Source organism: Doryrhamphus excisus, linkage group LG1 (assembly GCF_037039965.1).
Source record: "Doryrhamphus excisus strain RoL-2023G ecotype Guam linkage group LG1, RoL_Dexc_Guam_v1.1, whole genome shotgun sequence".
NCBI lineage: Eukaryota > Metazoa > Chordata > Actinopteri > Syngnathiformes > Syngnathidae > Doryrhamphus > Doryrhamphus excisus.
In genome coordinates, this window is record NC_136357.1 from 21,227,563 (window position 1) to 21,255,562 (window position 28,000).

Sequence of the window (28,000 nt, forward strand, 5' to 3'; positions counted from 1 at the left end):
TCCATCGGGATGAAAGTGAGTGTGAAAGGTTAGGATAGGCTCCAGCATACCCCCGCAACCCCGGCGAGGACAAGCGGCATAGAAAAAGAATGAATGAATGAAGCATACTCATAGTGAGCCATGCCCAAAGGCACTTTGGGATTGCCTGAGAATCAAACTAGCAAATCTCTGCAACTGCCAGTCCTGTTCCATCACGATCTCCCTGTTGGAAATCTTGTGTCCATCACTGACCATGGAGCCAGTACCTGGCTTCCTGACATTCCAACACAGCCCCTCCCCTCAGCGACAACACACCAGCCCCCTTTTTCCTCCCCTCCACACCCCTTTTACCATCTCCTATGAAGTTGAAGCTAATCCTGCCAGAGTTTGCACTTCCAACAAGACAGACCTCATTGGAAGGACCCGGCTGGATGGACTGGTTTTGGTTTTGGTGACTGGAGCTGGAATTAGAGCAGTCAAGAACATCCAGGTCCCGGCTTGAGTCTTGATCAGCTCACCTGACTCACCTGGTGGATGGTGGCCCCACCCTGGATGGGGCTGTTCTACGTGGAGGTTGCCAGGTGCTACACGTCCGTCTGGTGAAGGCAGGTGGGTACATCATCAATAATGTGCTGTCGTATATGTCGTCTTTTATTAAATCTTAATTGTTTGGAGCGAGGGTAAGTGGCATAGAAAAGGGATGGATAGATGGATGGATGGATGGATGGAAACTTGTTTTCTACGAGTACATCATTAAGATAAAAACACAATAAGGTAAAGGGAAAAAAGAAATGTGATCGTATATCATGACAAATCCCAAACAAACATGAAGTTACATGAAATATATGAAAAGATCATTCCAGAAATATAGCGGCAAAATTATGATTATTGCACCTTTTATTTCATGGTTTATTGCACAGTGAATGCGCAGGATTTTTTGAGCATTTTTTGTCAGCTTGTTTAGTCTGACAGTCTGACCTGTAATACCACTCCTTCACAAAAGGACATTAAGACTTCAGTATTTTTTATTGAAATACTTGTGATATTTGAAAAAAAACAATATAAAGAAATACAGTATTAATCAAATTCTAAAGGTATTACACTGGTAATATATATATATATATATATATATATATATATATATATATATATATACGTATGTATATATATGTATGTATATAGATGTATGTATGTAGGGCTGTCAATTGATTAAAATATTCGATCGTGATTAATCACATATTGTCCATAGTTAACTCAGAATTAATTGCGTTTAATCGCAGCTAGAAATCAGTTTTATTATAAGTAGACTAGATTAGATTACTAGACTAGATTACAATTTCACAGAGTTGAAACTGATGTTACTGCACATAATGCAAGAGAACTCCTTCAAGTAGGGTCACCGGGTGGGGTCATGCACAGTTTATGTGTGCCACTCTGTTTTCCCTTCACCCAAGATTTAACCTTTGTTGCTTTCTGGGATTCATTGGACCTGTCATGGCCACATATTCCATAGTTGATCACCCTTGGTGGATAAGGCGGACTAACCAAGATATTCTAATGATAAAAATAACTAAATCTTCACTCGCTAAATGTACGGCAAAAAAGGTCAGTAAGGATAATTCATAATGCCGCCTACAGAGAACATATTTATTTGTAAAATCACAAATACTTCAACTTGCTGATATAGTTCATCTTCAAACAGCTAAAATAATGCATAAGGCTAAAAACAACCAATGAGCTAAAAATGTCATCCAATACTTCTCTACAAGAGAGGAGAAATATGATCTCAGGGAAGAAGTACATTTGAAACACTTCTATGCTAGGACTACGTTATGCTAGCCATAGCATTTCAGTATGTGGAATCAAACTATGGAATGGATTGAGTAAGGAAATCAAACAATGCACAACGATGAGCCAATTCAAGAAACAATACAAGCAGTTGATGTTTGCTAAATACAAGGATGAAGAGTCTTGAACCAGTCATGATGTGCTATATACGTATATCACTATATTGACACTTACTATGGTACACATTATGGCATTGGATGCTCATATCACCGAGTACTTCGGTACGAGGTACATTATTAAACCTAAACCTTAAACTGTATTATGGAAAGCAGGAAGTGAACAAATGTAACAGTTACTGATTGTAAAAGTACCAGATGGAGGGGTAGTATTCAATAAGCTTTGCTTCTTCCTACTCCTTTTGGACATGTGGAACTGGGAACTGATTATGGGATGCACTCAATTGTAATCTGATGCATGTTCAAATGAAATAAAACCATTACCATAACCAAAAATGTTTTCATATATTACTGTACATTATACAGCTACAGTACGCTGATAGTTATTAAGTATTAAGTATTCTGATTGCCCACATGAACATAACCGTCTTGTGTTTGACCAAACAACTAGTTTAGTGTAAAAGGGTGTTTGCCTTTGCCAAGTTGTTGCCACGGCACTGACCTTGGCAAGTCGAAGCCACTCACTCCAAGCCATTAGTGCCCCTCATTGCCCCCTTCATCCCTTATGTGGTCTAAGGCGGCCTTGTGGCAGCGCAGTCGTCAGCGGAGAACAGGCTGTAATCCACTGCTGCCTCCTCACCGGGGACTGGAAAGGCTAATGTGATCCTGACACATTGTCTTGACACGCATAATGGGGTCTTTTCAGGACTCCTCGGGGGAGACCTGGGAGCCTGATCTTAAAGAAGAAGGAGCATGACATTAGTTTAAAGCGTCCTTCATGTAGTAGGAGACGCTGTGGTAAAGAAACAACGAGAACACAACGTGATCTCCCTTATCATTCTTTTCTTCCTGTGTTTTTTATTTAGAATGGTGAGGCCAGTCTATCCAGTCATTCTGCTCTTTATCGGCAGCATCTTTGCTCTCACCGGAGGTATGACACTTTTACAGCACATGCACACGCATGTCATCATGTTCGGTACACCAGCACGCACATTCAGAGGTGTCCTAATGTTTTACAGTGAGAGTGTTGTCACATTGATATTTAGTAAAGCAACACATGTACAGTGGTGTGAAAAATTGGTTCCCCTTCCTTGGGTTCTGTAAGACATGTCAAGCCAATGTGACTTATGAGGTTTAATAAAGCATTTTTTTTCACATGACCGTGCTATGTTTTTCAAATATATTTTAAAATTCTCTTTTTAGTTAGTGCTCAGGACATCCTGTATCCATATGGTCCTGCCCACATGGATCTGGTGACCCCCAAGATGGACGATGGGAGTTCTGCTGAAATTCCTTTGCTGATCCCGTTCATCTTCTTCAGCATCCCCTACCGCACCATCTACGTAAGAACTGAGCCGTCACATGTTTTTATTTTTCACAAGCACCAAAGTTCCTCCATTGTGATTTACCTACATTTATTTTATCTACATATTTAGATGACTGATGTTAACATGCTAGCAATGCTAAAACCTAGCATAATAGCGGCATAATAAAAGTGGTAATGGTAATGGTTTAATTTCATTTGAACATGCATCAGATTACAATTGAGTGCATCCCATAATCAGTTCCCAGTTCCACATGTCCCAAAGGAGTAGGAAGAAGCAAAGCTTATTAAATCCTCCCCCTCCATCTGGTACTTTTTTTTTGTTCACTTCCTGCTTTCCTAAAGCTACGTATCACACCGACGCAGAATGTCGCGCTTTGAATCGGCGACGAATTCGGCGTCATTTTTCAAAAAATCTCACGATCTCCTCAGATATGTTTAAGCTCTGTTACGCAATGGAAAATTTCGAGATCCCGACTGCATCCCGCCTCTGATCCAGAGCATATTGTAGCGACCCCGTATTCATGTTGACGTTGTGCTCTTGGGTGTCCGACTGTTCCGGGTGACTGTGAATGCACCAGGGGGTGGGGGCGTGTCTGGTGGAGGAAGTACTGTCGTGTTGCTGGCGGTGGTTGCAACGGCGTGGTTACGGCCGACAGTAGCCAGTATTATTGTTGTGCAATAAAAAGCTTGTCAGCGATCGCAGTCGTGTAATTTCCATAGCGTCGGCAACGACGCTACAATATATAAAGACGCAGCAGATCCATTGATCCTTTGAACCAAGCTCTGTTAAGCTTTCCTACGCTTTGAGCAAAACTCTGATAAGCTTTGTGACGCTTTGATAAGCTTTAATACGCTCTCCCCGCTTTACGCAATTCGTGACAGATCGCCTCAAATTTTTAAACAGTTAAAAGATTTTTGACGCTCTTGCCGAATGTCCCGAATTGCTCAAACCTTTCTTACGCTGTATTACGGTCTGTATTACGCTTTCATTAAGCTTTGCCGCCGCTTTGCTCGCCGATTTAATTCGCCATCGATTCGGTGTCAGTGTGAACGTAGCTTAATATAATTAATATATAAACTAGTTGTTTGGTCAAACACAAGACGGTTATGTTCATGTGGGCAATCAGAATACTTAATACTTAATAACTATCAGCGTACTGTAGCTGTATAATGTACAGTAATATATGAAAACATTTTTGGTTATGGTAATGGTTTTATTTCATTTGAACATGCATCAGATTACAATTGAGTGCATCCCATAATCAGTTCCCAGTTCCACATGTCCAAAAGGAGTAGGAAGAAGCAAAGCTTATTGAATACTACCCCTCCATCTGGTACTTTTACAATCAGTAACTGTTACATTTGTTCACTTCCTGCTTTCCATAATACAGTTTAAGGTTTAGGTTTAATAATGTACCTCGTACCGAAGTACTCGGTGATATGAGCATCCAATGCCATAATGTGTACCATAGTAAGTGTCAATATAGTGATATATATAGCACATCATGACTGGTTCAAGACTCTTCATCCTTGTATTTAGCAAACATCAACTGCTTGTATTGTTTCTTGAATTGGCTCATCGTTGTGCATTGTTTGATTTCCTTACTCAATCCATTCCATAGTTTGATTCCACATACCAAGTGTTCCAAGTGTTTATATACAGTACGTCTCTACTCATGAAAATGCTAATAATGCTAACATGCTAACATGCATTCTACCACCTAGCATGATAGTCAAAATAAGTCTCTCATATAGGGCTGTCAAATGATTAAAATTTTTCATCAGATTCATCATGGTTTTCAAATTAATCATGTCTCACTATGTCTGAAACATTCCCATATTTTTATTGAAAGAAAGACAAATTATACTAGGGCAGGATTATATATATTTGTATGTATTAACAGCAGCAAAATTTAAATCAAATGAAGAGATGGCACACAAGTCTGAAAATCAATTTACCTAACACTGCTTTCTTTAATTCTCGCCTGAAGTCAGCCAGGATAGGTTCCAGCATACCCCTGTGAATCATTAAATGCAATAAAATGTTAAGCGTTACAAAGTGAGTGACAAGAATATCCACTTTTATTGTTTTATTTGCTTTGCTATTTTAGACCGGGGTCACCAACCTTTTTGAAACAGTTACTTCTTGGGTCCTGATGAATGCTAAGGGCTACCAGTTTGATACACACTTCTCAAATAGCTAGTATATGTTATTGTGAATCATTCATGATATTCATCTACCCTACTGCGTTGCTTATAACGCTAGCAGTTAGTAACATAAAGAAATGCACAGCAACATAACATCTCAGCTATAAGCAGTACACTAAACACATTGAAATAGCATGCTAACAATATCATAGCAGCAATGGCTAACTTAGTTCAGCAGTTAGCGGCCAGCTTGGCGGCTGAATCCCAACACAGTCCGATATGACGGTGCAAACAGCGTCTAGCATTGAAGGGATGACAAATAACCAGGTTACTCACGTTTATAAGCCACACTGTTCGTTGCAACAACTCTGAAACCTGCTCGGCTGCCCTGGTGCCTTCAGATTTCCATCTCGTGTCGTAAATGGGAGTTGCGTTTAATCATATTCACTTAAAGCAGCAAAAGAGAATGGACAGTAATAAACCGGTCTTTTGTACAAATATTTGTACAAATATTGTAATTTCCAGTTTTCATGTAATGAAAAAAATGAGATGCAGCTCGCAGGTGGATGGGATGTTCGGGATGTCAGTGAAAGCATCTCGCGATTTGGCTAGTGAGGAAGTGTTGCAATGACGAATGGACTAGAGGTGTGTTTGTTTTTGTGTTAATTACGCCAAAAAATTAATGTAGTTATGCTAGTATGCTAATGTTAGCTTGCTAGCAATGCTAACTAAAACACCTAGCATGATAGCACCAGAAAGGCTAAGTGTGCCGAATGCGTTGAGAAGTTGGAAGTTGGAACTAAATCTGAACTGGATCTGAATAGTTGAAAAATGTGGTAGTAGTAGCAGGTAATTCGTTTTAGGGAAAATGGTGAATATTGGGAAAATTCTGAATTTTGGATCACCCCCCAAAATTGTATCACTTGCATATCCCCTTACCCAAAATCAAACCAAAAAAGTTATTTTGAACAGAAACAAACAAACATAACCTGCTTGCGCTTTCCACTGCGCTTGGTGGAGGTAAAAAAAAGAAGTTAGCCATTGACTTTAAGCGAGTAATAACTGGAGAGCGACTGCTATTTATATACTGTATATATGACACAACCTGCAGAAATCTTTACAAGGATCTTCTATTTTATTATATTGAGATATAGTTACTGGTACGTAGATGATTTTTACACTAGTGAGAAATAGTGATGATTAAATGAGTTTTCTTGATTGATGATTGATTGATGATTAATCCTGGATATTGGGGGGAAAAAAGATAGGGACACAAAAACCTGCCAAAAATATCATGGTTTTATTGAGTGGTTCTGCTATGAAGTGTTATTAGTACAGTAAAATGACTAGCAGTGGAAGCCATTTTTGATGTGCTGTTAGCAAAAACACAGATAATACCGACCAAGTACTGCAAGTATTGGAAATCCAATAACAATTGCTACTTTTCGTGTCCGCCGCCATCATGCGCTGGAAGGGCCTTGCACGCCTTCTGTTAAGTAGTAGTTGTGGAGCCAAAACTCATGTGGTGTCTGACTCCAATCATCGCAACTGTTATCATTATGATGTGGCGGTGATTGGACACTCAAAAAAAACTGTGTGCACCTCAATTTTAAGTTTTGACTCCCTTGTCCAAATTGTAGTTATCTGGTTTGGAGAAAGTGTCATTTGTATGTTGTAATGCCGCTGATGAGTTGAGGGGTTTAGTGAAAAAAAGCAGCTGAGTAGCAACATTTTAAAGGGCATGCAGAAGTAAATAAAACTGCTGGATGCTGACCAACTAATAATATCCACTACTTTAATGTATTATCTGACGTGTATCGTATAGATGCAGCAATGTGCTCTACTGACGGGGGTTCCACAAGCAGCCTAGCCGTAAACCAGGGGTGCTTATTAAGTCGATCGCGATCTACCGGTCGATCGCGGAGGTGGTACTGGTCGATCGCTGGTCGATCGCTGGTCGATCGCTGGTCGATCGCTGGTCGATCGCTGGTCGATCGCTGGTCGATCGCTGGCCGATCGCTGGCCGATCGCTGGTCGATCGCTGGTCGATCGCTGGTCGATCGTGGCGTGACATTAAAAAAATATCATCCTAGCATCAATGCCGTCACTTGATTGATATACAGGGCAGCCATTCAGATGACAACTGAATGTTGCCCTTCGGTTGACCAATCAAATCAAACAACGCCTCTAAGTGCAGCAGAACTTACGATGTCAGCCTATCATCCATCCCCGTTACTTGATTGACATACAGGACAACCAATCAGATGACAACTGAATTTTGACCTTTAGGTCACCGCTCATGCGTAAACAACGATGCAAAGTGCTAAGCTAGTCGGCGAATTGCGTCAGATTTTAAGCCCTCGCTAAAGTTTATGGTCACTAAAATGAGTGAAGTAGCTGGACCAAGTTAAAAGGCAAAAACATATCACTTCCATACGGAATGGGAGGTGGACTTTTTTTTCACAATGTCTTTTTCGAAGTGCGTTTGCCTGGCTAACCTGGCTATCAGCAGCTACTGTCCGGACTATGCATCCCTGGCTGATTCAATTCAGTGCAAGTCATCAAAGTAAACTCAGGTAATTACAAAAAATGTTAATAGTTAATTATGTGTGTTTTGCAATATTGGCTCATTTGGTTATGTAAGGTACATCAACATACATTGTACATAGAAATAATACTCAATACATTTGAAAATAAATAGATGTTTTGCATTTTTGTAGTGGGTAGATCATTTTGACTCTGTCATTTTAAAAGTAGCTCGCATGCTGAAAAAGTGTGAGCACCCCTGCCGTAAACAGTCGTGTATTAGACTTCCTGGATATGACACTAAATCAGGTGCAATAAAACCTGATTGAAAACTGATTGGATTCTTTCCAGATGTGGTCTACTTGTTGGGGGGGCTTGGAGGGAACGTTGGCCCATGGCCGATAAAGAAATTGCCTTGGACCCACATACGGGCACCTGGGGTATAGTTTGGACACCCAGCTTGATTGTTAGTTTGCAAAAAAGTCTGACTGTTGTTAAGACTCAGCTCAGAAGTGCTTCAGATCTGACCTAACCTTCTCAAAGGATGCTTTAGGCTTGCTGCATAGTTTCATAAAGGTCTCTGTGTTCAACGAGTAGCAGTCAAGTTTGTTCTTCATTATCGCCACGCCACCTTCTTTCCCAGCCGGAACAAGATTGTACAAAATACATCTGACACTCATGCAACTTCTCTTCCCAGGTCAACAACAACGGAGTGATATCTTTCAATGAGCAGGTCAGCCAGTTCACGCCTGAGGCGTTCCCCCTGAGCGACAGCAGATCGTTCGTCGCCCCCCTGTGGGCGGACGTGCACAATGGGATCCGCGGTGACGTCTATTACAGAGAGTCTACCCAAGTAGAAATACTGGAAAGGGCAACACAGGACGTCCGCAGGCATTTCAAAAGCGCGCCCAACTTCACAGCCACCTGGGCCTTCATCGTCACGTGGTATCAAGTGACCTTCTATGGCGGCAGCCAGACCACCCCGGTAATTTTGTAGAGCAGTCGTCTGCGAGCAAATCTTGTGATTGGACACCATTTTATTTCTTGTTTTTGCTCTTTTGTAAAACTGTTTCAATTCTCTTGTTTAATTAAAAGGTGAACACATTCCAAACTGTGCTAATCTCAGATGGTGCCATGTCCTTCGCCATGTTCAACTACCAGGAAATCACCTGGAGCACAGGCACAGCCAGTGGCGGAGACCCTCTGACTGGACTCGGGGGGACCACAGCTCAGGTACTGCTGTATTCCGAGGCGATACGCAACTGTACAATGAAATTCGCTTCACAACGTTCCATATTTCAGTTAGGTTTTAACGGCGGAGAAATCGGACACTTCTTCAACCTGCCGGGATCGCGGTCCAACGAAGTAGTGAACGTTGATCAGACGACTAATGTGAACATTCCCGGGCGCTGGTTCTTCCGTGTTGATCTGGAGTTTGTCGACCCTGCCAATGGCTGCAGTTACAATGGTAAGTTCAGTCTTTTTTACCTGTCCTGTTTGTGTGAAACTTCCTGTCGAGAATGTTCATTTTAATGTTGGTGTCCGTCTACATAATGATGAATCATAAAAGTTAGCAACTTTGGAGCATGTTTGGAGAGTTTTTGAGTATGTTAAATTCTCCTAAAAGCCAATATAGTTGATGGACTCATACAAAGAAGCAATTTCAAGAGGTCCGTGCACCTTTTATGTACAATTAGCCCTTGGTACCGTTGGATCTAGACCAAATGCTGGATCTGGATTACCTCTTACCACTCAACAAATGTTTAAGTCTGGGGAAAGGTGTTCTTTTAAATTATCTCTTTCCTACAACTTTTTAGGTCGTTTTTACAGACGAGGAGAGGTCTTCTGGCTGTCTGACCGGTGTTCTCAACGGTGTCGGTGTCTCGACATCGACAATGAGGTTCTTTGCCAGGAATCTCCGTGTGGGCAGCTGGAGACCTGCGAGCATCAGGAGGGGGCCTTCTACTGCCAGCCTTCTCGCACCAGCACCTGCGTGGTGTTCGGAGACCCACATTACCACACCTTTGACGGCCTGCTCTACCACTTTCAAGGCACCTGCACCTATCTGCTGGCTAGACCTTGCTGGGAAGTACCAGGGCTACCATTCTTTAGTGTCGAGGCCAAAAACGAGGACCGTGGCGTGGCTGATGTGTCCTGGCTTCGAGATGTGACCGTGGAGGTGTACAGTCACAGGGTCACATTGCCTAAAGGAAATCTGGGAACTGTTCAGGTGAGCTCCTGGTTCCTCATGAGCCGACTCAACTGAACTTTTTGGAGTCAACTACAAGGCAAAATCCAGTAGACCTAGAAGACTGTGAATCTTCACTCTTGTCTTCTCTGTAGGTGGATGGTTTGGTGAAGACTTTACCGGTCCAGCTTCAGCTTGGCGCAATTAGAGTCTACCAGTCCGGGATGGCAGTTGCTCTAGAGACAGACTTCGGACTCCTCATAACCTACGACGGCCAGCACTACGCCTCCATCTCCCTACCTAGCTCCTACTTCAACAACACATGCGGCCTTTGCGGCAACTACAACGATGACCCCGCAGATGATCCTGTTCTTCCTGATGGCACCCTTGCGGAAAGCGTGGCGGAGCTTGGGGGAGGCTGGCGGGCACAGGATGCCGACTGGCGGTGTACAGACGGTTGCGTGGACAACTGCACCGTATGCGACCCACTAACGGAAGTGTTCTACTTTAGCGCCGACTACTGTGGACTGATCAACAAAACGGATGGACCTTTCAGGGACTGCAGAACTGTGGTGGACCCTACGGCCTTTGTGTTTAGTTGTGTTTACGACATGTGCAGCAACAAGGACAACATCACCACACTGTGCCAGGCTGTACAAGCTTACGCTCTCGCTTGTCAGGCCTTGGGTGTCACCATCCGACCGTGGAGGTCTCACACCTTCTGCAGTGAGTTTCACTTTAACTCTCCTCAGACATTTTTTATTTTCTAAAATGACCCAGTTTCCTTTCTCTTGGTCAGCTCTGACATGTCCACCGTTCAGCCACTACGAAGTGTGCACCAACGCCTGTCCAGCCTCCTGCTCGGACGTCACTGCCCCCTTGTATTGCGCCCACCCTTGCACGGAGGGTTGCCAGTGCGACCCGGGCTACGTCCTCAGCGGCAACCATTGTGTGCAGCACGAGGATTGTGGCTGCGAGCACAACAGCCTCTATTACCCTCTAAATGACACTTTTTGGTCCGGGGCCGAATGCAGCCTCCGTTGCACCTGCGGCAACGCAGGCGAAGTCTCTTGCTTCAACGACTCTTGCAAGGAGGGCGAGGTGTGTGGGGCGGAGGTGGGCAAGTTGGGTTGCTACCCTCGCAGGGAGGGGGTGTGTTCAATGGCTCAGAACGCTGTGACATCATCCTTTGACGGCGCCTTCCTGCTGTTCCCAGATGACAGCTCCTACTACCTGCTGAGGCTGTGCGGTGCTGCGCCAGCTAACGGCTCAATGGTGGAGGTGAAGATAGGCAGACGGCTGGTCAACAAAGGTCCTGCTTGGAAAAGACCTGTGGTAGTTTCAGTTGCTAGCCTGGAGGTTCAAGTGGGAGGGATGGATTTGGAAGCGGTCAAGGTTAGTACTTCTTAACCTGGTGTTACGGCACAGTTCAGTTCATTGTAAATCAGTTTCCATCGAAGCTTGGTTGTTGGTGAGGTGGATTCAGCAACAGAAATAAACGCGACACGCCACCCTACCACAAGCTAGTTGTACCATCCAACAGGGACTGTTACCTCAGCCAAGCATAATAACCAAAATGTAACTAAACACCAACGTACTGAACTGAACCGAATTGTACTGCTGAGGTACTTCTACGCTTGACGAGTATCTCACTATGAACCTTCTTTGTGTCCAAGGTCAATGGTGATCTGACCACCCTTCCATACGTCCATCCTTTGGAGACTTTAGCCGTCTACAGAGCGCCAGGTAACGCCACAGTGGTGGAGTCCCGTGGTCGCCTGCGCGTCCTATATACGGAGCAGGGATTCATCAACATCTCCCTCTCCACCATATTTTACAACATCACTTGCGGCCTGTGCGGCGTCTTCAACAGCGACGCCAATGATGACTTCCGCCTCCCAAACGGACGCTTGGCCGAGTCTGCTGAGCAGTTCGTGGAAGGCTGGCGCTCCTCCATCGCCGATGACATCACATGTAATGGTGACTGCGACGAACTGTACCGGACGTGCACGGACCTGCGCCTCTACCAGAGCTCGTGGATGTGTGGAAACATTAATGACCCGGGGAACAGCTCTTTTCTGGCGTGTCACGCGGCTGTCAACCCATCGCCGTTTTTCCGGAACTGCTTATACAACATGTGCGTGAAGGACGGGAACCGCTCTGCGCTCTGCTCTTCACTGCAGGCCTATGCCACTGCTTGCCAGGATGCTCAGCTCCTCGTCGCTTCCTGGAGGACAGCCACCAACTGCCGTAAGTAAACGTTGGTTAGTAAGGTCCTATATTGTCTTTTTACACAGCGATTAGGGGACACAATGCGACTCCATCATCAGGAAAAAGCCGAAAGAAAACAAACAAACAATGTGTCCACGAAAACAAGATGAGACGAGAGGGGACCTATTATACTTTTTCCACTATTCTGACCTATGAAGGTAGTGAGAATGCTCTATTCTTGTGTTGAAAGATGCCAAAAGTTTCAGATAAATACGTTTGTACATTTGGAAGTGAGCCCTGGAAGAAGTTTGGGATGGTTCAAAACACTCAGTTTCAAAAGGCGTTGTAAAACTGCCCCTTTGTGATGTCACACAAGGGTGGACTTCCTGATATATTATATATATATATATATATAATATTACTTTATATTATTGACTTTAATATTTTTAATTTTAAGTTTTACATTTTTAATTAAAAAAAATCTTTAATATAAATATTAACTTTAATATTATATTATTCCTAATATTGAAACTTTCTGCCCCTCTCCCGAGCTCAACTTCCTCCGCCCTTGCCCAAGCGCTGCTCCTCTGTTTACTTGCCAGCAAAGCCACATTTCCTAATAACGCCTCCATCAGGCCCAAGTGGTTGGATTTCCTGATGAAATAAATGGATTTTAATCTGTCAACGGCATTTCATACCGGTCTGTTTTGTGAACATGGGCCAGTAGGCAGCTGGACTAGCCGAGGTCTTTCCAATGTTACCTGGTCAGCTTACCTGGTTACCAGATTAGTGGGGTTGCTAATAGCTGTTTCCCACAATTAGTGGCCGCACTCGTTTACTGATGCTGTAGAAAAACGCTAAAACGCTAAAGCTGCTTACCATTGAGAGACGTCTTGAAGGAACCTCTTTTATTGAGAAACTTCCGACTGTCCAGTCTCTACTTCTGGATCGGATTTGGGATTCAACACATATTTATGTTTGTTAAAAGCCGACATTTTAAAAATACATTGCCGTTTATTATCAACTCCTATACCGTTCGCAGCAAGCGGCACAAACTGGAACTCCTTTAAGCACTCGCTAGTGTGACCAACCACGGCGGAGTGGGTGTGCCTGGAGGTGGGCCATGGGTGGAATACATCAAAACAAAAATTTTCACAGGAACCGGAACAGGAAAATCCAAAGAAATACAGCTGATTGGGTGCAGATTCTGGAAGAACCATAAAGCTTTGTATGCTGGTTATAGTGTGTAGCTGCTCTATAGGAGTCCACAACTCAATACGAAAGGACGAAAAATGAGCATAATACCTCTTCTCTCCTCTTTAAGAAACAATTTAGAGAGAAGTACAATGAAAAATATGACTGGGCAAATTTACTTTTTTTGTTTAACCGAGTTACCAAATAATGCAGGTGCAGGTGTTTTGAAATGTTGTGTTTTGAAATATTGTCCCACAAATTGACATTCAACTATATTATTGTAGCCATTGAGGCCAAATAAACCACTCTTCTGATCATATACTGTGTAATAATAATAATCCCAAATTATAATAATACAGCTCACTGTTTTTTTCTTATCTACTTTGTCAATACAGCAGGGCTGTCCAAAAAAATATACATACACATATATATATATATATATATATATATATACGTATATACATATATATTAAAAACAACATCTTCATATACATGTGTCTACATTTAAACAAATCTTTGTGTGTTATTAGTTATTAGTGTCAACATTTTAACCTTTTCTAGTTACATTATGCATTTTTGCTTTTCACTTTTGCAGTTTTTTTTTTTTTTAATTTCTACAATGAGCCATGTTCCAAAACTACACTTTGGACACCCATGCATGTTTTGCCAGGAAAAAGTGAGCGTCATTTTTGCTCATAAACAGACTCTAGTTACACATATTACTGACATTCATTCATTAATTTTCTACCGCTTATCCTCACAAGGGTTGCAGGTGTGCTGGAGCCTATCCCAGCTGTTTTCAGGTGAGAGGCGGGGTACACCCTGGACTGGTGGCCAGCCAATCACAGGGCACATATAGACAAACAACCATTCACACTCACATTCATACCTATGGACAATTTGGATCGCTAATTAACCTAGCATGTTTTTTTTGGAATGTGGGAGAGATGCCCGAGGAATCGAACTTGGGTCTCCAAGTTTTGTGGCGTGCTAACCACCTTGACCGTGCAGCCCATATTACTAATAGGTCATTAAAATGTGTCAATTTTGCGTCATAAGTTTAATGCATCATGCTAGTCCCTCAGCCTTCCCACAACAACCATCCCTTTTTTCCAGCACTCCCGTGTCCAGACAACAGCCACTTTGACGAGTGTACCAGCGCCTGCCCGCAGACCTGCTCCAGCTTGGATGAACCCGAAGAGCCTTGCCGTCTGCCTTGCCGTGAGGGCTGCCGTTGCGAGGACGGCTTCGCCCTGCGGGACGCCCAGTGCGTGCCCCGCAGCGAGTGCGGCTGTGTCAGCCACGGCCACCAGCTGGCCACCAACCACACTTTTTGGACTGACTGGGAGTGCCAGGAGCGCTGTTATTGCAACGGTTCCGACAACAGCGTGTACTGCCTGCCGGCACCATGCCACCCTGAGGAGTACTGCCAAGAGGAGGATGGCCTGTACTACTGTCGGCCTCGCACCGAAGCCCTGTGTGTAGCAGCTGGTTATGGACACTTCCTGCTATTTGGTGGCGTTCCATTTGAGCTGCAGAGCTCTTGTAGTCTCATTATGGCCACCAGCAACTGTGAGAGAGGAAGCAGCGACCGCGCCGCCATGACAGGAAGCTTGCCTCAATTTAAATTGGCAGCTCTTAATGAGGAGAGGGACACGGGACTGGTTGTTTGGGTGAGGGGCTTCATCCTGGAGGTCTATGACTTTAAGATTGAGGTGACTCAAAGCTACAAGAACACCGCCATGGTGAGTAAACAACAATCTAAACATTATCATCATTATAATGTGCCATTTTTAACAACATAAATATATAGTGGTATGATATAGTAGTGTTTGCCCTCTTCCTGTTTCATATCATCAACACATTTACAGGCAGTAAACTGAACATAAAATGCACTTTTTCAATTAAACTTTTTATTATCAAAGGAAAGAAAAAATCCAAGCCTGAGTGATGACCCCTCCGTTGAAACATAACTTAACTGTGTTTAATTTAACTAGCCCCACCCACACCTGACGACTGCCACACCTGTTCTCAATTAAGAAATCACTCAAATGGGACCTGCCTGACAAAAATGGAACAAACAAAATGACCCCAAGAGCGCAGTGACGACTCATTCAAGAGGTCACAAAAGACCCCGCAACAACAGCCAATGAACTGCAGGCCTCACTTGCCTCAGTTAAGGTCAGTGTTCATGACCCCACCATAAGAAACACACTGGGCAAAAACGGCCTGCATGGAAGAGTTCCAAGACCAAAACCACTGCTGAACAAAAACAATATTAAAACTTTTCAATTTTGCCAGAAAACGTCTTGATAATCCCCAAGACCTTTGTGAAAATACTCTGTGGTCTGACCAGACAAAAGTTGAACTTTTTCGAAGGTTTGTGTCCCATTACATCTGGCGTAAAAGTAACACCACATTTCAGAAAAAGAACATCATAGCAACGGTAAAATGTGGTGGTGGTAGTGTGATGGTCTGGGGCTGTTTTGCTGCTTAAGGACCCGAAAGACTTGCTGTGATAAATGGAAGCATGAATTCTGCTGTCCACCAAACAATCCTGAAGGAGAATGTCTGTCTGAGAATCTGTTGGTGACCTCAAGCTGAAACCAACTTGGGTTCTGCAGCAGGACAATGATCCAAAACACACCAGCAAGTCCACCTATGGATGGCTGAAGAAAAACCAACTGAAGACTTTGGAGTGGCCTAGTCAAAGTCCTGACCTTCCAGCCATCCATTTTCTTCCATCCATTTTATTCGAGTCCGGGTCGCAGGGTCAGCAGTCTCAGTAGGGAAGCCCAGACTTCCCGGTCCCCGGCCACCACCTCCAGCTCCACCAGGAGGCGTTCCCAAGTCAGCTGTGAGACATAATCCCTCCAGCGTGTCCTAGGTCTGCCCCGGGGCCTTTTCCCGGCTGGGCATGCCCGGAACACCTCACCAGGGATGCCCGAGCCAACTCAACTGACTCCTCTCAATGTAAAGGGGTGTCCCAAAAGCCAGATTTGGCCGCCAAAGACCAGGTCACCCAGGCACCCGCCCTTGACCGCCACCCAACACACAATGCTTGCCCCCGTAGGTGGTGGGTCTACGAGGGGGAGATCCTGTGTGGCTTTTTCGGGCTGGGCCCGGCCACCAGGCACTCACCTGCGAGCTCCTCCCCCAGGCCTGGCTCCAGGGTGAGGCCCCGATATCCCACATCCGGGCGAGGTACGGTTCCTCCTATTTGTTTTAGTCACAAGGGTCTTCTGAATCACTCTTGGTCTGTCCCGTCACCTCGGACCTGTTTGCCTTGGGAGACCCTACCAGGGACAACATAGCTCCTCGGATCACTCGGGCACTCAAACCCCTCCACCACGATAAGGTGGTGATTCACGGAGGAGCAGTCCTGACCTGAATCCTATTGAGATGCTGTGGCATGCCCATAAAAAGGCTTCATGCTGGAAAAGCCTCCAATGTGTCTGAATGACAACAATTCTGCAAAGATGAGTGGGCCTTCCTCCACAGCGCTGTATTAGACTCATTGCAAGTTATCACAAACGCTTGATTGCAGTTGCTGCTAAGGGAGGCCCAAGCACTTATTAGCTTTAGTGGGCCATTACTTTTTCACACACGGTTTTCACACACATGTAGCTTTGGATTTTTTTCTCCCTTCAGTAACTAACATTTCAATTTCTTTGATGATCTGAAATATTTAAGGGCGACAAACGTAAAAAATAGGAAATCAGGAAATGAGGAACACTTTCTCACCTCTCTACATATTCCAGCCTCATGGCAGCAGAGTTGATCTGATTTTTTTCCCAACTTTGCTGCTTGGCAGATTTCAAGTTAGCGGGAATAGGAACTTAAACACTCAATGATGAATTCATTCATTATGTTTGAATAAAAGGGCTTTAAAAATATTCAATATGATAATTAATCCATCCATTTTCTACCGCTTATCCTCACGAGGGTCGCAGGTATGCTGGAGCCTATCCCAGCTGTCTTCTGGTGAGAGGCGGGGTACACCCTGGACTGGTGGCCAGCCAATCACAGGGCACATATAGACAAACAACCATTCACACTCAGATTCATACCTATGGACAATTTGGAGTGGCCAATTAACCGGTGTAGCATCCATTGAGTTAAAAGTTTCTTTCAATGTATTGATATGTTTACTTTGATTTAGGTGAATAAGGAGCGTTTATCCGTTCCCCTAAAACTGGGTCCAGGCAAGGTCAGCATCTTCACCTCAGGACTGCTGCTCATCCTGGAGACGGACTTTGGCCTGAAGGTGGCCTTCGACTGGAACACTCTCCTGCTGTTGACTCTACCTCGTCACCTCTACGGCACATCCTGCGGCCTCTGCCAGGGCCTGCCCTTAACCCCGCCCACACTCAGCAACACCGACTGGGGGGTGGCCTGGGCCGAAAGGGACGCTTTCTGCCAGGTGGGCTGCGGGGACTCCTGCCCACGCTGCAGCCTGGGGGATGAAGGCATGACAAGTGACGCAGCTCTTGTCAGCACGGACACCGACGAGGACAGCGATGACGGCGTCAGCGCAAGGATCCGCTTCCACCTGGGAGACGGACTCTATGTGTTTATGGATCCTGAGGTCCTGACACTGTGCGGCCTGATCGCGGATCGGGAGGGCGTGTTTGCACGTTGCCACAGCAAGGTGACGCCGGCGTTCTTTTACCAAAACTGCCTGCAGGACGCTTGCTTGGATGAGGGAGCTCTGGAGACAGCTTGTAACTGGCTGCAGGTCTACGCCAGCACCTGTCACAGCCACGGCGTGCCTGGTACTGGATGGCGGGGCGACACCCCCTGCGGTAGGTTGGGACCTAAACGTGATTATCAGTGATTCTTTTTGGTTTACGACTTATTTTTATACAGAATTGTGACTTTATTATTATTAAAATAACATTTCCCATTGTTTAAGTACATTTCAAATATGACATTGACATTTTATATGGATCAATATAAATAATAAAATATTTTAAATAAATGGAATAATAAAATAAATGGAAAAAAGTTTTTAGTGTCTCTGTGCCCCCAGTCCAGAGGTGTCCTCCCAACAGCCACTATTCCAGCTGCATGCCGACTTGCCCGCCCCAGTGCGCCCCCACCCGTGGCCAGAGGGACTGCAGCAGCAGCCTCCCCGATTGCGTGGAAGGCTGCCAGTGCGACCAGGGCTATGTGGTCAACGGCAAGAGCTGCATCCTGCCCCAAGACTGTGGCTGCTACACAGACGGCAAGTACTATGAGGTCAGTCTCACACACACACGAATTTTAGTGACATTCTCAAAGCGGTAAAAAATGCATTCAAATATTTGATATATTCAGCAGTTTTGGGGACATTTTTGTGACATTAACAGTTTTTATTTCTTTAATGTTATACAAAAAATGTTTAAGTTATTTTTACGTTTGCATTTTTTTTATGTATATATATATTTCAAATATATATGGGTATATTTAAAGACAAAGCTGCATGTTGTTTTGAGTCATTAGTATGAACAGTCCAGCTTTTTCTCTTCAAATTGTTCTTTTTTTCTCTATTTTTTTATTTTTTATTTTTTTTATTTTATTTGTATATGGGTATATATGGGTATATATATATTCACACACACACATATATACGTATATATATATATATACCCATATATATACCCATGGCTGCACGCTGGTTTAGTGGTTAGCGCACAGTGGATAGCGCGCAGACCTCACAGCTAGGAGACCCGAGTTCAATCCCACCCTCGGTGGGATCTCTGTGTGGAGTTTGCATGTTCTCCCTGTTCCCACATTCCAAAAACATGCTAGGTTAATTGGCCCCTCCAAATTGTCCATAGGTATGAATGTGAGTGTGAATGGTTGTTTGTCTATATGTGCCCTGTGATTGGCTGGCCACCAGTCCAGGGTGTACCCCGCCTCTCGCCCAAAACCAGCTGGGATAGGCTCCAGCACCCCCGCGACCCTCATGAGGATAAGCGGTAGAAAATGAATGAATGAATATATATATATTTATATATGAATATATATCCATTTATATACATATATATATATACATCCCTATATACGTATATATATATATATATATATACATCCCTATATACGTGTGTGTGTGTATATATATATATATATATATATATATGGGTAAATATATATGGGTATATTTAAAGACAAAGCTGTATGTTGCTTTGAGTCATTAGTATTAACAGTCCAGCTTTTTCTTTTTAAATTGTTCTTTTTTGCTCTATTTTTAGTTTTTTTTATGTTTAATTAATTCTACACTTTTTTCTACAATGCACACAGTAGCGGGCCAATTAAAAAAAAATGAGCTCTGGGCTGCCGATGCCCTGTGGGCCGCACTTTAGACGCCGATGGCTTAGTGGCGAGTGAATTACTGGACTTGAGAACTAAAACAACAAGCTTAAACAAGTGTTGAATGAAGTGCATTACTAGTAGAACTCATACTGTACATTTATAATATAAACATAAACAAGCTATTTACGTGTATTGATATGCTAATGCTAATAGGTGTGTTTTCATCTCAGCCCAAACAGCTGTTCTGGAACACCGACTGCTCCAAGCGATGTCGCTGCATCGGTCGCAACCTGATCCAGTGCGACCCGCGGCGCTGCAAGGCGGACGAGGAGTGTGCCTTGCGCCATGGCGTGCGTGGCTGCTTCGCCCGGCGCTCCACCCAGTGCGTGGCGTCGGGCGGCGGCGTGTTCAAGACGTTTGATGGCGCCTCGCTGCGCCTGGCGGCCTCATGCTCCTTTGTCCTGTCCACCAACTGCCACAAGCTGCCCGACCTCTCCTTCCAGCTCATCGCCAACTTCGACAAAGGCAGCACGCCCAACCTCACCACTATCTCCCACGTCTACCTCTACATCAACGAGGAGAACATACTCATTTCTGGAAACACTGTCAAGGTAGAGACGATGACCACCATTACCATATTTCCTCAACTAATGGACGCTATACCTCCATTAATTTATCGGCTTTAAAGTTTTATTCTTATTATTGCTATTATTATTAGACATAATGATACTATCGGCCACAGATATCAGCCTAAAAATCACATATCTGTTGATTTTGGTATCAGGATTTTCCCTGTGTGAGAACCGATTAGCATTAGCATTGCATTTGCGGAGATGGGGAGGACGAGGAGGACGAGTGAGAGCGTCAGGAGTGTAAAAGTACATTGGCTGGCCATGGCAGCTGCTCCTCCTGCAACGGGCGACGTCCTCCTTCGGCTGATCTCCCCACCTAGGTGGGTGGCTTCTCCCTGCCAAACTCTGTAGACGTACGGCAGGATAGCATGGATGCCTCCCAATATCGACATCCCTAATTATTATGGTTATTATTCCTGGCTGTAGTAGTTGTCTTAATGATAAAGATAGCAATACCTGGTCCATCTGAACAAAGGAACACCTAATCTCAAATAACTACTAGCGGGCTATAATGATACCGTCATGCGTCATCATATTATTTATTTGCCTACTATTACTTTTTCTTAAACAAAACAACAATTTTTTTTCACATTTTAGCAATATTACTGTTTTTTCCACAAATAATTAAGATTTTAGTCACATTATAAATCTTATTTTTGTAATTTATATTTGCATAATGTTTGTAATAATTCATTCATTCATTTTCTACCACTTATCCTCACGAGCGTTGGGGGGGGGGCTGGAGCCTATCCCAGCTGTCTTTGGGCGCGAGGCGGGGTACACCCTGGACTGGTGGCCAGCCAATCACAGGGCACATATAGACAAACAACCATTCACACTCACATTCATACCTATGGACAATTTGGAGTGGCCAATTAACCTAGCATGTTTTTGGAATGTGGGAGGAAACCAGAGTACCCGGAGAAAACCCACACATGCACGGGGAGAACATGCAAACTCCACACAGAGATCCCACCGAGGGTGACATAATTTATTGATTTTTCCTAAATATCATACTGTATGTCCTTGTCACCCGCAGGTGAACGGCACGCCGGTATCCGTGCCGTTCGTCACCGGCCTAATGACCCGACTGTCCACATCCGAGGGCTTCGTGGACATCGACTCACCGCAGGACATCCACGTACGCTACAACCGCTTCAACACGCTCAGCATCACCATGGGCCAGCGGATGCAGGACAAGCTGTGCGGCCTGTGTGGCAACTTCAACGGCGTCCCCGCCGACGACTACATCACCTCCACGGGCAAGGCGGCCGTCAGCGCACTGGAGCTGGCCCAGAGCTGGAAGACCAACGGCATGCAGAACAGGTAAGGGAGGAGCATGTTCATGTGGGCTACATTGTGGTGTTCTACAGACATGCATGACATTGACAATATGTTGTTTCATATTTGATATAGCTTTTAATAATATTTTGTATAGCTGACATTAACACACATTCTTAAACCGAGCATGATGGTCGTCTGAAAGACTTCCACGCTGCATATAGAGGAGAATGAACGCTGGAATGTCTTTCTATGGCGCTATCTGGTGGTGATTGGCAGAAACACAGCATGGTACACAGCAAAATTTTACTGCTTTTTGTCCTCGAAAAATAATTAATTTATTATTTTAAAAATGTTTTTTTAATCGTATGTATTTGCCTAATTTTATTTGCCTAATATTACTCCTTTCTATTAAAAATGTTTTAAAATGTTTTATTTATGGCTCATTTTATTATTTAGTATTATTTTTGTATTTTTAAAAATGTATGAATTCATCCATGGCTCATGCCATGTATGTAGTGCTATCTGGTGATTGCAAGGACCACATCCATGGAAGCAAAAGTGCTTAAAAAAACCCCAAACACAATCCCGTGTCCCCGTAGGTGCGATGTGAGCCAATACGCGTCCCTGGCCCAGTCGTGCACCAACACGGCCGTGCGGACGCTGCAGCGTGAAGACGCTTGCCTGAAGCTGACCGAGCTGAAGGGCTTCTTCCAGCCGTGCCACGGCCTGCTGGACCCCAGGCCTTTCTACCAGTCCTGCTACCTGGACGGCTGCTACAACCAGCGCGGGGCTCAGGTGTGCGGCTCGCTGGCCGCCTACGCCGAGGCCTGCCGCTCCATGGGCACCCTCACCACCCAGTGGATCACTCAGGAAAACTGCTGTAAGGCTGCCTGAAGGCAACGGCATCACACAACAGAGTGTGTGTGGCAGCTAACGTTGTGTGTGCACCGATGTCTTTAGCAGAATGGATTTACGACCCCTGTGCAACAGAGACCTGCACTAACTTCACCTGCGAGCAGGAGAATGGAAGCGACCTGTGCGGATGTCCTGAATTACCCACCAGCCCTGCAGGTGAGCGCTTACGAGTACACTTTTTCATATTTATTCTATGGGCATTTTCAAAGTTTTATTTATTTTAATTTATTATTATTTTTGATTCATGGTATGTACTATATGTCAAGTTCCTTCCTTTTTAGCTATTTTTTAAATATTATTTGAGTTTTATATTCTATTATTAAATTACAATTATAATTATTGAATTATTTATTATTATATTTATAATTTATTATTATTGTTATTATTATACATATAATATAATATAATATAATATAATATAATATTATATTATATTATATTATATTATATTATATTATATTATATTATATTATATTATATTATATTATATTATATTATATTATATTATTACTTATTATTACTTATTATTACTTATTATTACTTATTATTACTTATTATTACTTATTATTACAATTGTAATTTATTATTTTTTTATTCATGGTATGTACTATATGTCAAGTTCCTTCCTTTTTAGCTATTTTTAAATATTATTTGAGTTTTATATATTTTCTATTATTAAATTATAATTATGATTATTTTATTATTTATTATTATATTTAGTTTGTCTATATGTGCCCTGTGATTGGCTGGCCACCAGTCCAGGGTGTACCCCGCCTCGCGCCCGAAGACAGCTGGGATAGGCTCCAGCACATTATTATATTTATAATTATTATTATATTATATATATAATATTATATATTATATATATAATATTATTATTATTATTATTACAATTTATGTTTTTAATATGTTTTTTTACATGCTATTGTTCATTCATTTGTTTTAAATAACAAATAATTTTGTTTTAAATATATGTATATATTTTTTCAACCGCATGTTCTGCACTCCTATTTCGATACCAGTGTTTAATGTGTAGCGAAATGACGCTGCTCGGATGAGACGTGCCACCACGTGGCTGGAGCTAAGCAAGCTGGTTGTGACTGAAAGAACAACAGCGCCTCTGCTGGTTGCAACCAAGTAGTGCACTCTGCGTCTGTGCCGCCATGACTTCAAAAGGTGGCGCGTGTGTGTTTTGTCAGGCGACGATGACATCATACAGGCGGAGGTGAGCTGCAAGCACGCCCGGATGGAAGTGTCCATCTCCAAGTGCAAGCTCTTCCAGCTGGGCTTCGAACGCGGAGACGTCAGGATCAACGACGAGCACTGCGCCGCCATGGAGGGCGAGGACTACATCTCCTTCCACATCAACAACACGAAAGGACACTGCGGCTCCTTGGTGCAGGTCAAGGAACTCCAAAGATGTCCGTCGAGCGACTTCCTATGGCATTACAAGACCATCTCACCTGTACGTGTGTTTGTTCCAACAGTCCAACGGCACACACATCATGTACAAAAACACGGTGTGGATCGAGAGCGTGAACAACACGGGGAACGTCATCACGCGAGACAAAACCATCAACGTGGAGTTTGCCTGCGCTTACGAGCTGGACCTGAGGATCTCGCTGGAGACCGTCCTCAAACCCATCCTCAGGTCAGCTCTTGGTATTTAGTACCTCATCAGGAATCATGGAGGAACCTTACCTCCAAAAATGTTACTATTTTCCATGTCAAATTGCAATATTTAATATTGTCTCAAGTTTTTTTGAGGATGCACATACTTGATTGATATTTCCAACATTGACATCTCTTTCCATCAAACATTGCATCCCTACTTACTAACTTTATTCATCTGTGATTCAATGTGATTAATTGTGAGTTAACTATGTACAAAGAATATTTTGAATCGATTGACAGCCCTAATATACGTATATATATATATATATATCTCCAAACTCCATCTCTGTGTGGAGTTTGCATGTTCTCCCTGTGCATGCGTGGGTTTTCTCCGGATACTCCGGTTTCCTCCCACATTCCAAAAACATGCTAGGTTAATTGCCCACTCCAAATTGTCCATAGGTATGAATGTGAGTGTGAATGGTTGTTTGTCTATATGTGCCCTGTGATTGGCTGGCCACCAGTTCAGGGTGACCCCGCCTCTCGCCTGAAGACAGCTGGGATAGGCTCCAGCACCCCCGCGACCCTCGTGAGGAAAAGCGGTAGAAAATGAATGAATGAATGAAGGATTGAATGTAATTTTATGACAGTAAAGTTGTAATTCTGCCAGATAAAAGGCATAATATAATATTCAACAAAAAATGTAGTTGAAAAAAGTTGGTAATTTTACAATTTGTTTAAAAAGTCATATCAAATAAAATGTGCTAATGTAAAAAAATTAAATTTTTAATCTTAATATTATAAATTAAATTAAAAAATAAAAAAAATTATAAAATTAAATAAATTTTCTTTTTTGAGAAAAAAGTCATAACTTTACAAGAAGAAAGCTGTAATATCATTGAAGTAATAGTAAAACTAAAATGTGTAATTTTATGACAAAGTTGTAATATTCTGCAAAAATTCCTAACTTTATTGATGTAAAAATGTGGTTTAAAAAAGTGGCAATTTTACCACAATCAAGATAAATAATTTGTAATATCACAAGAAACGTTTTAATATCGCAATAATTTTTTAAATAAAGAATAAAGTAGAAGTTCTTCTCTCTTGTCTTTTAATTTTTTGGAGGAAAAAAGTCATGTTTTTATAAGTTGTTTTTTTCATAATATTATGAAAAAAAATATTTTCATTTTATGACAGTAATATTTATATTTATATTTATATTTATATTTATATTTATATTTATATTTATATTTATATTTATATTTATATTTATATTTATATTTATATTTATATTTATATTTATATTTATATGTGAATATTCTTTTTCTAAGAAAAAGCACTGTATGCCATTTTTTCACTTTTATAGTATGACCCACTTATTAAAAAACATGCCTATATGCCTGTACCTTTTTCCCGCCTTCTGACAGCGTGATCAACCTCACCCTCCCAACTCAAGGAGGGAACTTCATCACCAAGATGGCGCTCTACAAGAACTCAGCGTACCGCCATCCCTACACGGAGGGGGAGGTGGTGCTCAGCACGCGGGACATCCTCTACGTGGGCGTCTTTGTGGACGGGGCCGACGAAAACCAGCTCCACCTGGTGGTCAACACGTGCTGGGCCACGCCCTCTCGCAACAGCAGCGACCGACTGCGCTACGTCATCATCGAGCGAGGGTAAAACCTTTTGACGTGTTGACAGCTTCAATCTCTTCAACGTCCTCTCTGGGTAAAAGGTGCCCCAACGTGAAGGACAACACCATCGGCATGGCGGAGAACGGTGTGTCGCTCACCTGCCGCTTCCACGTCACCGTCTTCAAGTTCATCGGCGATTACGACGAGGTGCACCTCCACTGCGACGTTTCGCTCTGCGACGCCGACAAGACCGCGTGCAAAGTGGTGAGGATGCCACGCGCCCACCTCCGAGGCGTCGTCCCGACAAGTGTGCTCAAGTTTGTGTTGATGTCCAGAACTGTCCGCCAAAGAGGAGAATGTACTCCCAGGATGCCAGGCTGCTGAAAGAGCACATACTGAGTGTCGGCCCTATTCGACGACGAGGTAGGAACATACTACATTGACGCACATTGGGAGAGACTCGGTAATGGCCGCACAGCTATTGGTTTTCATATATTTTTGAATTTATATTCATATACATCATATACATTTGAATGTATATTCAAGCATGAAACCGCACTGAAAAATCCCCAGGAGGAAACTCAGCAAGAGAAATGACCCCAAGCCACCCTTCTACAAACAACCCAAAAAGCTCATTTTACAACAATAGTGCACTAAGTCTCGCTGTATTTTTAGGAGAAAAAAGTGTTCATTTTACAATTATAAAGTTATAATATTTCTTTTGAAAACAGTGCTATTTTGCAAGGCTTGAAGTCATATTTATTTCAGCAAACAGTAAAATTATTCTGAGAAATTACAAGCAAAGCTGAAATACTATGGGAAAAAAAAGTCGGAATATTGTGAGAAAGACAAATCCAAATATTAGCAGACTAAAAAAGTCCTAAATTTAATAAAGGAGAAAAATTAATTTGATTATTTTGGAGGGAAAAATTACACCTTTCCTGAAAAAAAATCTTAAATATTATGGATATGAGGGGAAAAAGAAAAAAAAAGTCATAACTTTATGGCAAAGTTGTAATATTGTGAGGAAGAAAAGTCTAAATATCACCAGACAAAAAAGTCATTAATTTACTAAAAGAAAATTTAAAATTACAAACAAATGTCAATATGTCAAAATAGTTTAAATATTACTAGCCCACAAAAATATTAACTTTACAAGAAAAACTACAAAATTTTGTTGGAAAAATCAAAGACACAAAATTCTTAATTTTACAAGAACAAAGCCATAATATTATGAAAATAATAAAAAATTCAATATTCCAGGGGAACAAAATATTATTGAAAAAGCTCAAATATTATTGGGGGGAACACATTACCAAACTAACCCCCACCACCGAAAAAAGTAATTGGCAGTGAAAATATTAGCATACAGAAGTCATAACGCTCCTAGAAAAAAGTTGTCATATTATGACAAAAAACCAAGAATAAAATTGTAATATTCAAAGTAAACATCTGCATGTGCAGGAATGTTTTTGGCCGTGTCGTCTATTTGCGTCTATTTGTTTCCCCCCCGCCAGAGTCAGACTGGTGCGAGGAGGACAACGGCGGCTGTGAGCAGATGTGCACCAGTAAGGCAACTGGTCCAGTGTGTAGCTGTGTGACTGGGACGCTGCAACCGGACAGGAGGAGCTGTCGGAGTAAGAGCTAGAAATAAATCAAAATTACCAAGTATTTCCCATCATAATTTCTTTTTGTTTTTAATGCAGCGGCGAGCTGCAGCTGCGGACTCGCTCCTGTGCTCCTTTTGCCAAGTGCCGCTGTGCTCTCCCATCTGCTTCCTCTTCACTGACGCACAATTGCAACGCAACCCAACGACTGGAAGAAGCACAATGACAATTTGTCTCACCAAGTCAGTCGCTTTGCTTTTGTCCAACCCCGAAATAACGATGCCATTTTTATTCATGATGTTATTCATGCTGGCAGTGTGATTTCCATTACCGCCACTAGAGGGCGCCATAGAAAATACATCCTTAAGGGCCCAGAGTTGTCTGTAGCATCAGTGGACACTTCATTAGGTACAGCTGCACATGCTGCACTCACCACAAAATGATTATTATTGTTTTATTCCTTCACTTTGTTCCTGATAT

General features: G+C 42.8%; 1 protein-coding gene across 1 annotated transcript; it reads left to right on the forward strand.

The window, feature by feature from the left end:
- tecta (tectorin alpha) lies at window positions 1-28,000 on the forward strand. Its single transcript, XM_058077727.2, has 24 exons — window positions 1-588; window positions 2,810-2,874; window positions 3,147-3,286; window positions 8,642-8,929; window positions 9,040-9,177; window positions 9,247-9,412; window positions 9,762-10,174; window positions 10,288-10,858; window positions 10,932-11,527; window positions 11,809-12,382; window positions 14,654-15,282; window positions 17,700-18,342; window positions 18,570-18,778; window positions 20,065-20,445; window positions 21,506-21,792; window positions 22,350-22,630; window positions 22,711-22,821; window positions 23,865-24,067; window positions 24,153-24,316; window positions 25,707-25,955; window positions 26,015-26,177; window positions 26,249-26,336; window positions 27,431-27,550; window positions 27,620-28,000. The coding sequence occupies exons 2-24, from the start codon at window positions 2,811-2,813 to the stop codon at window positions 27,700-27,702; spliced, it is 6,561 nt and encodes a 2,186-aa protein (XP_057933710.2). The 5' UTR covers window positions 1-588; window position 2,810; the 3' UTR covers window positions 27,703-28,000.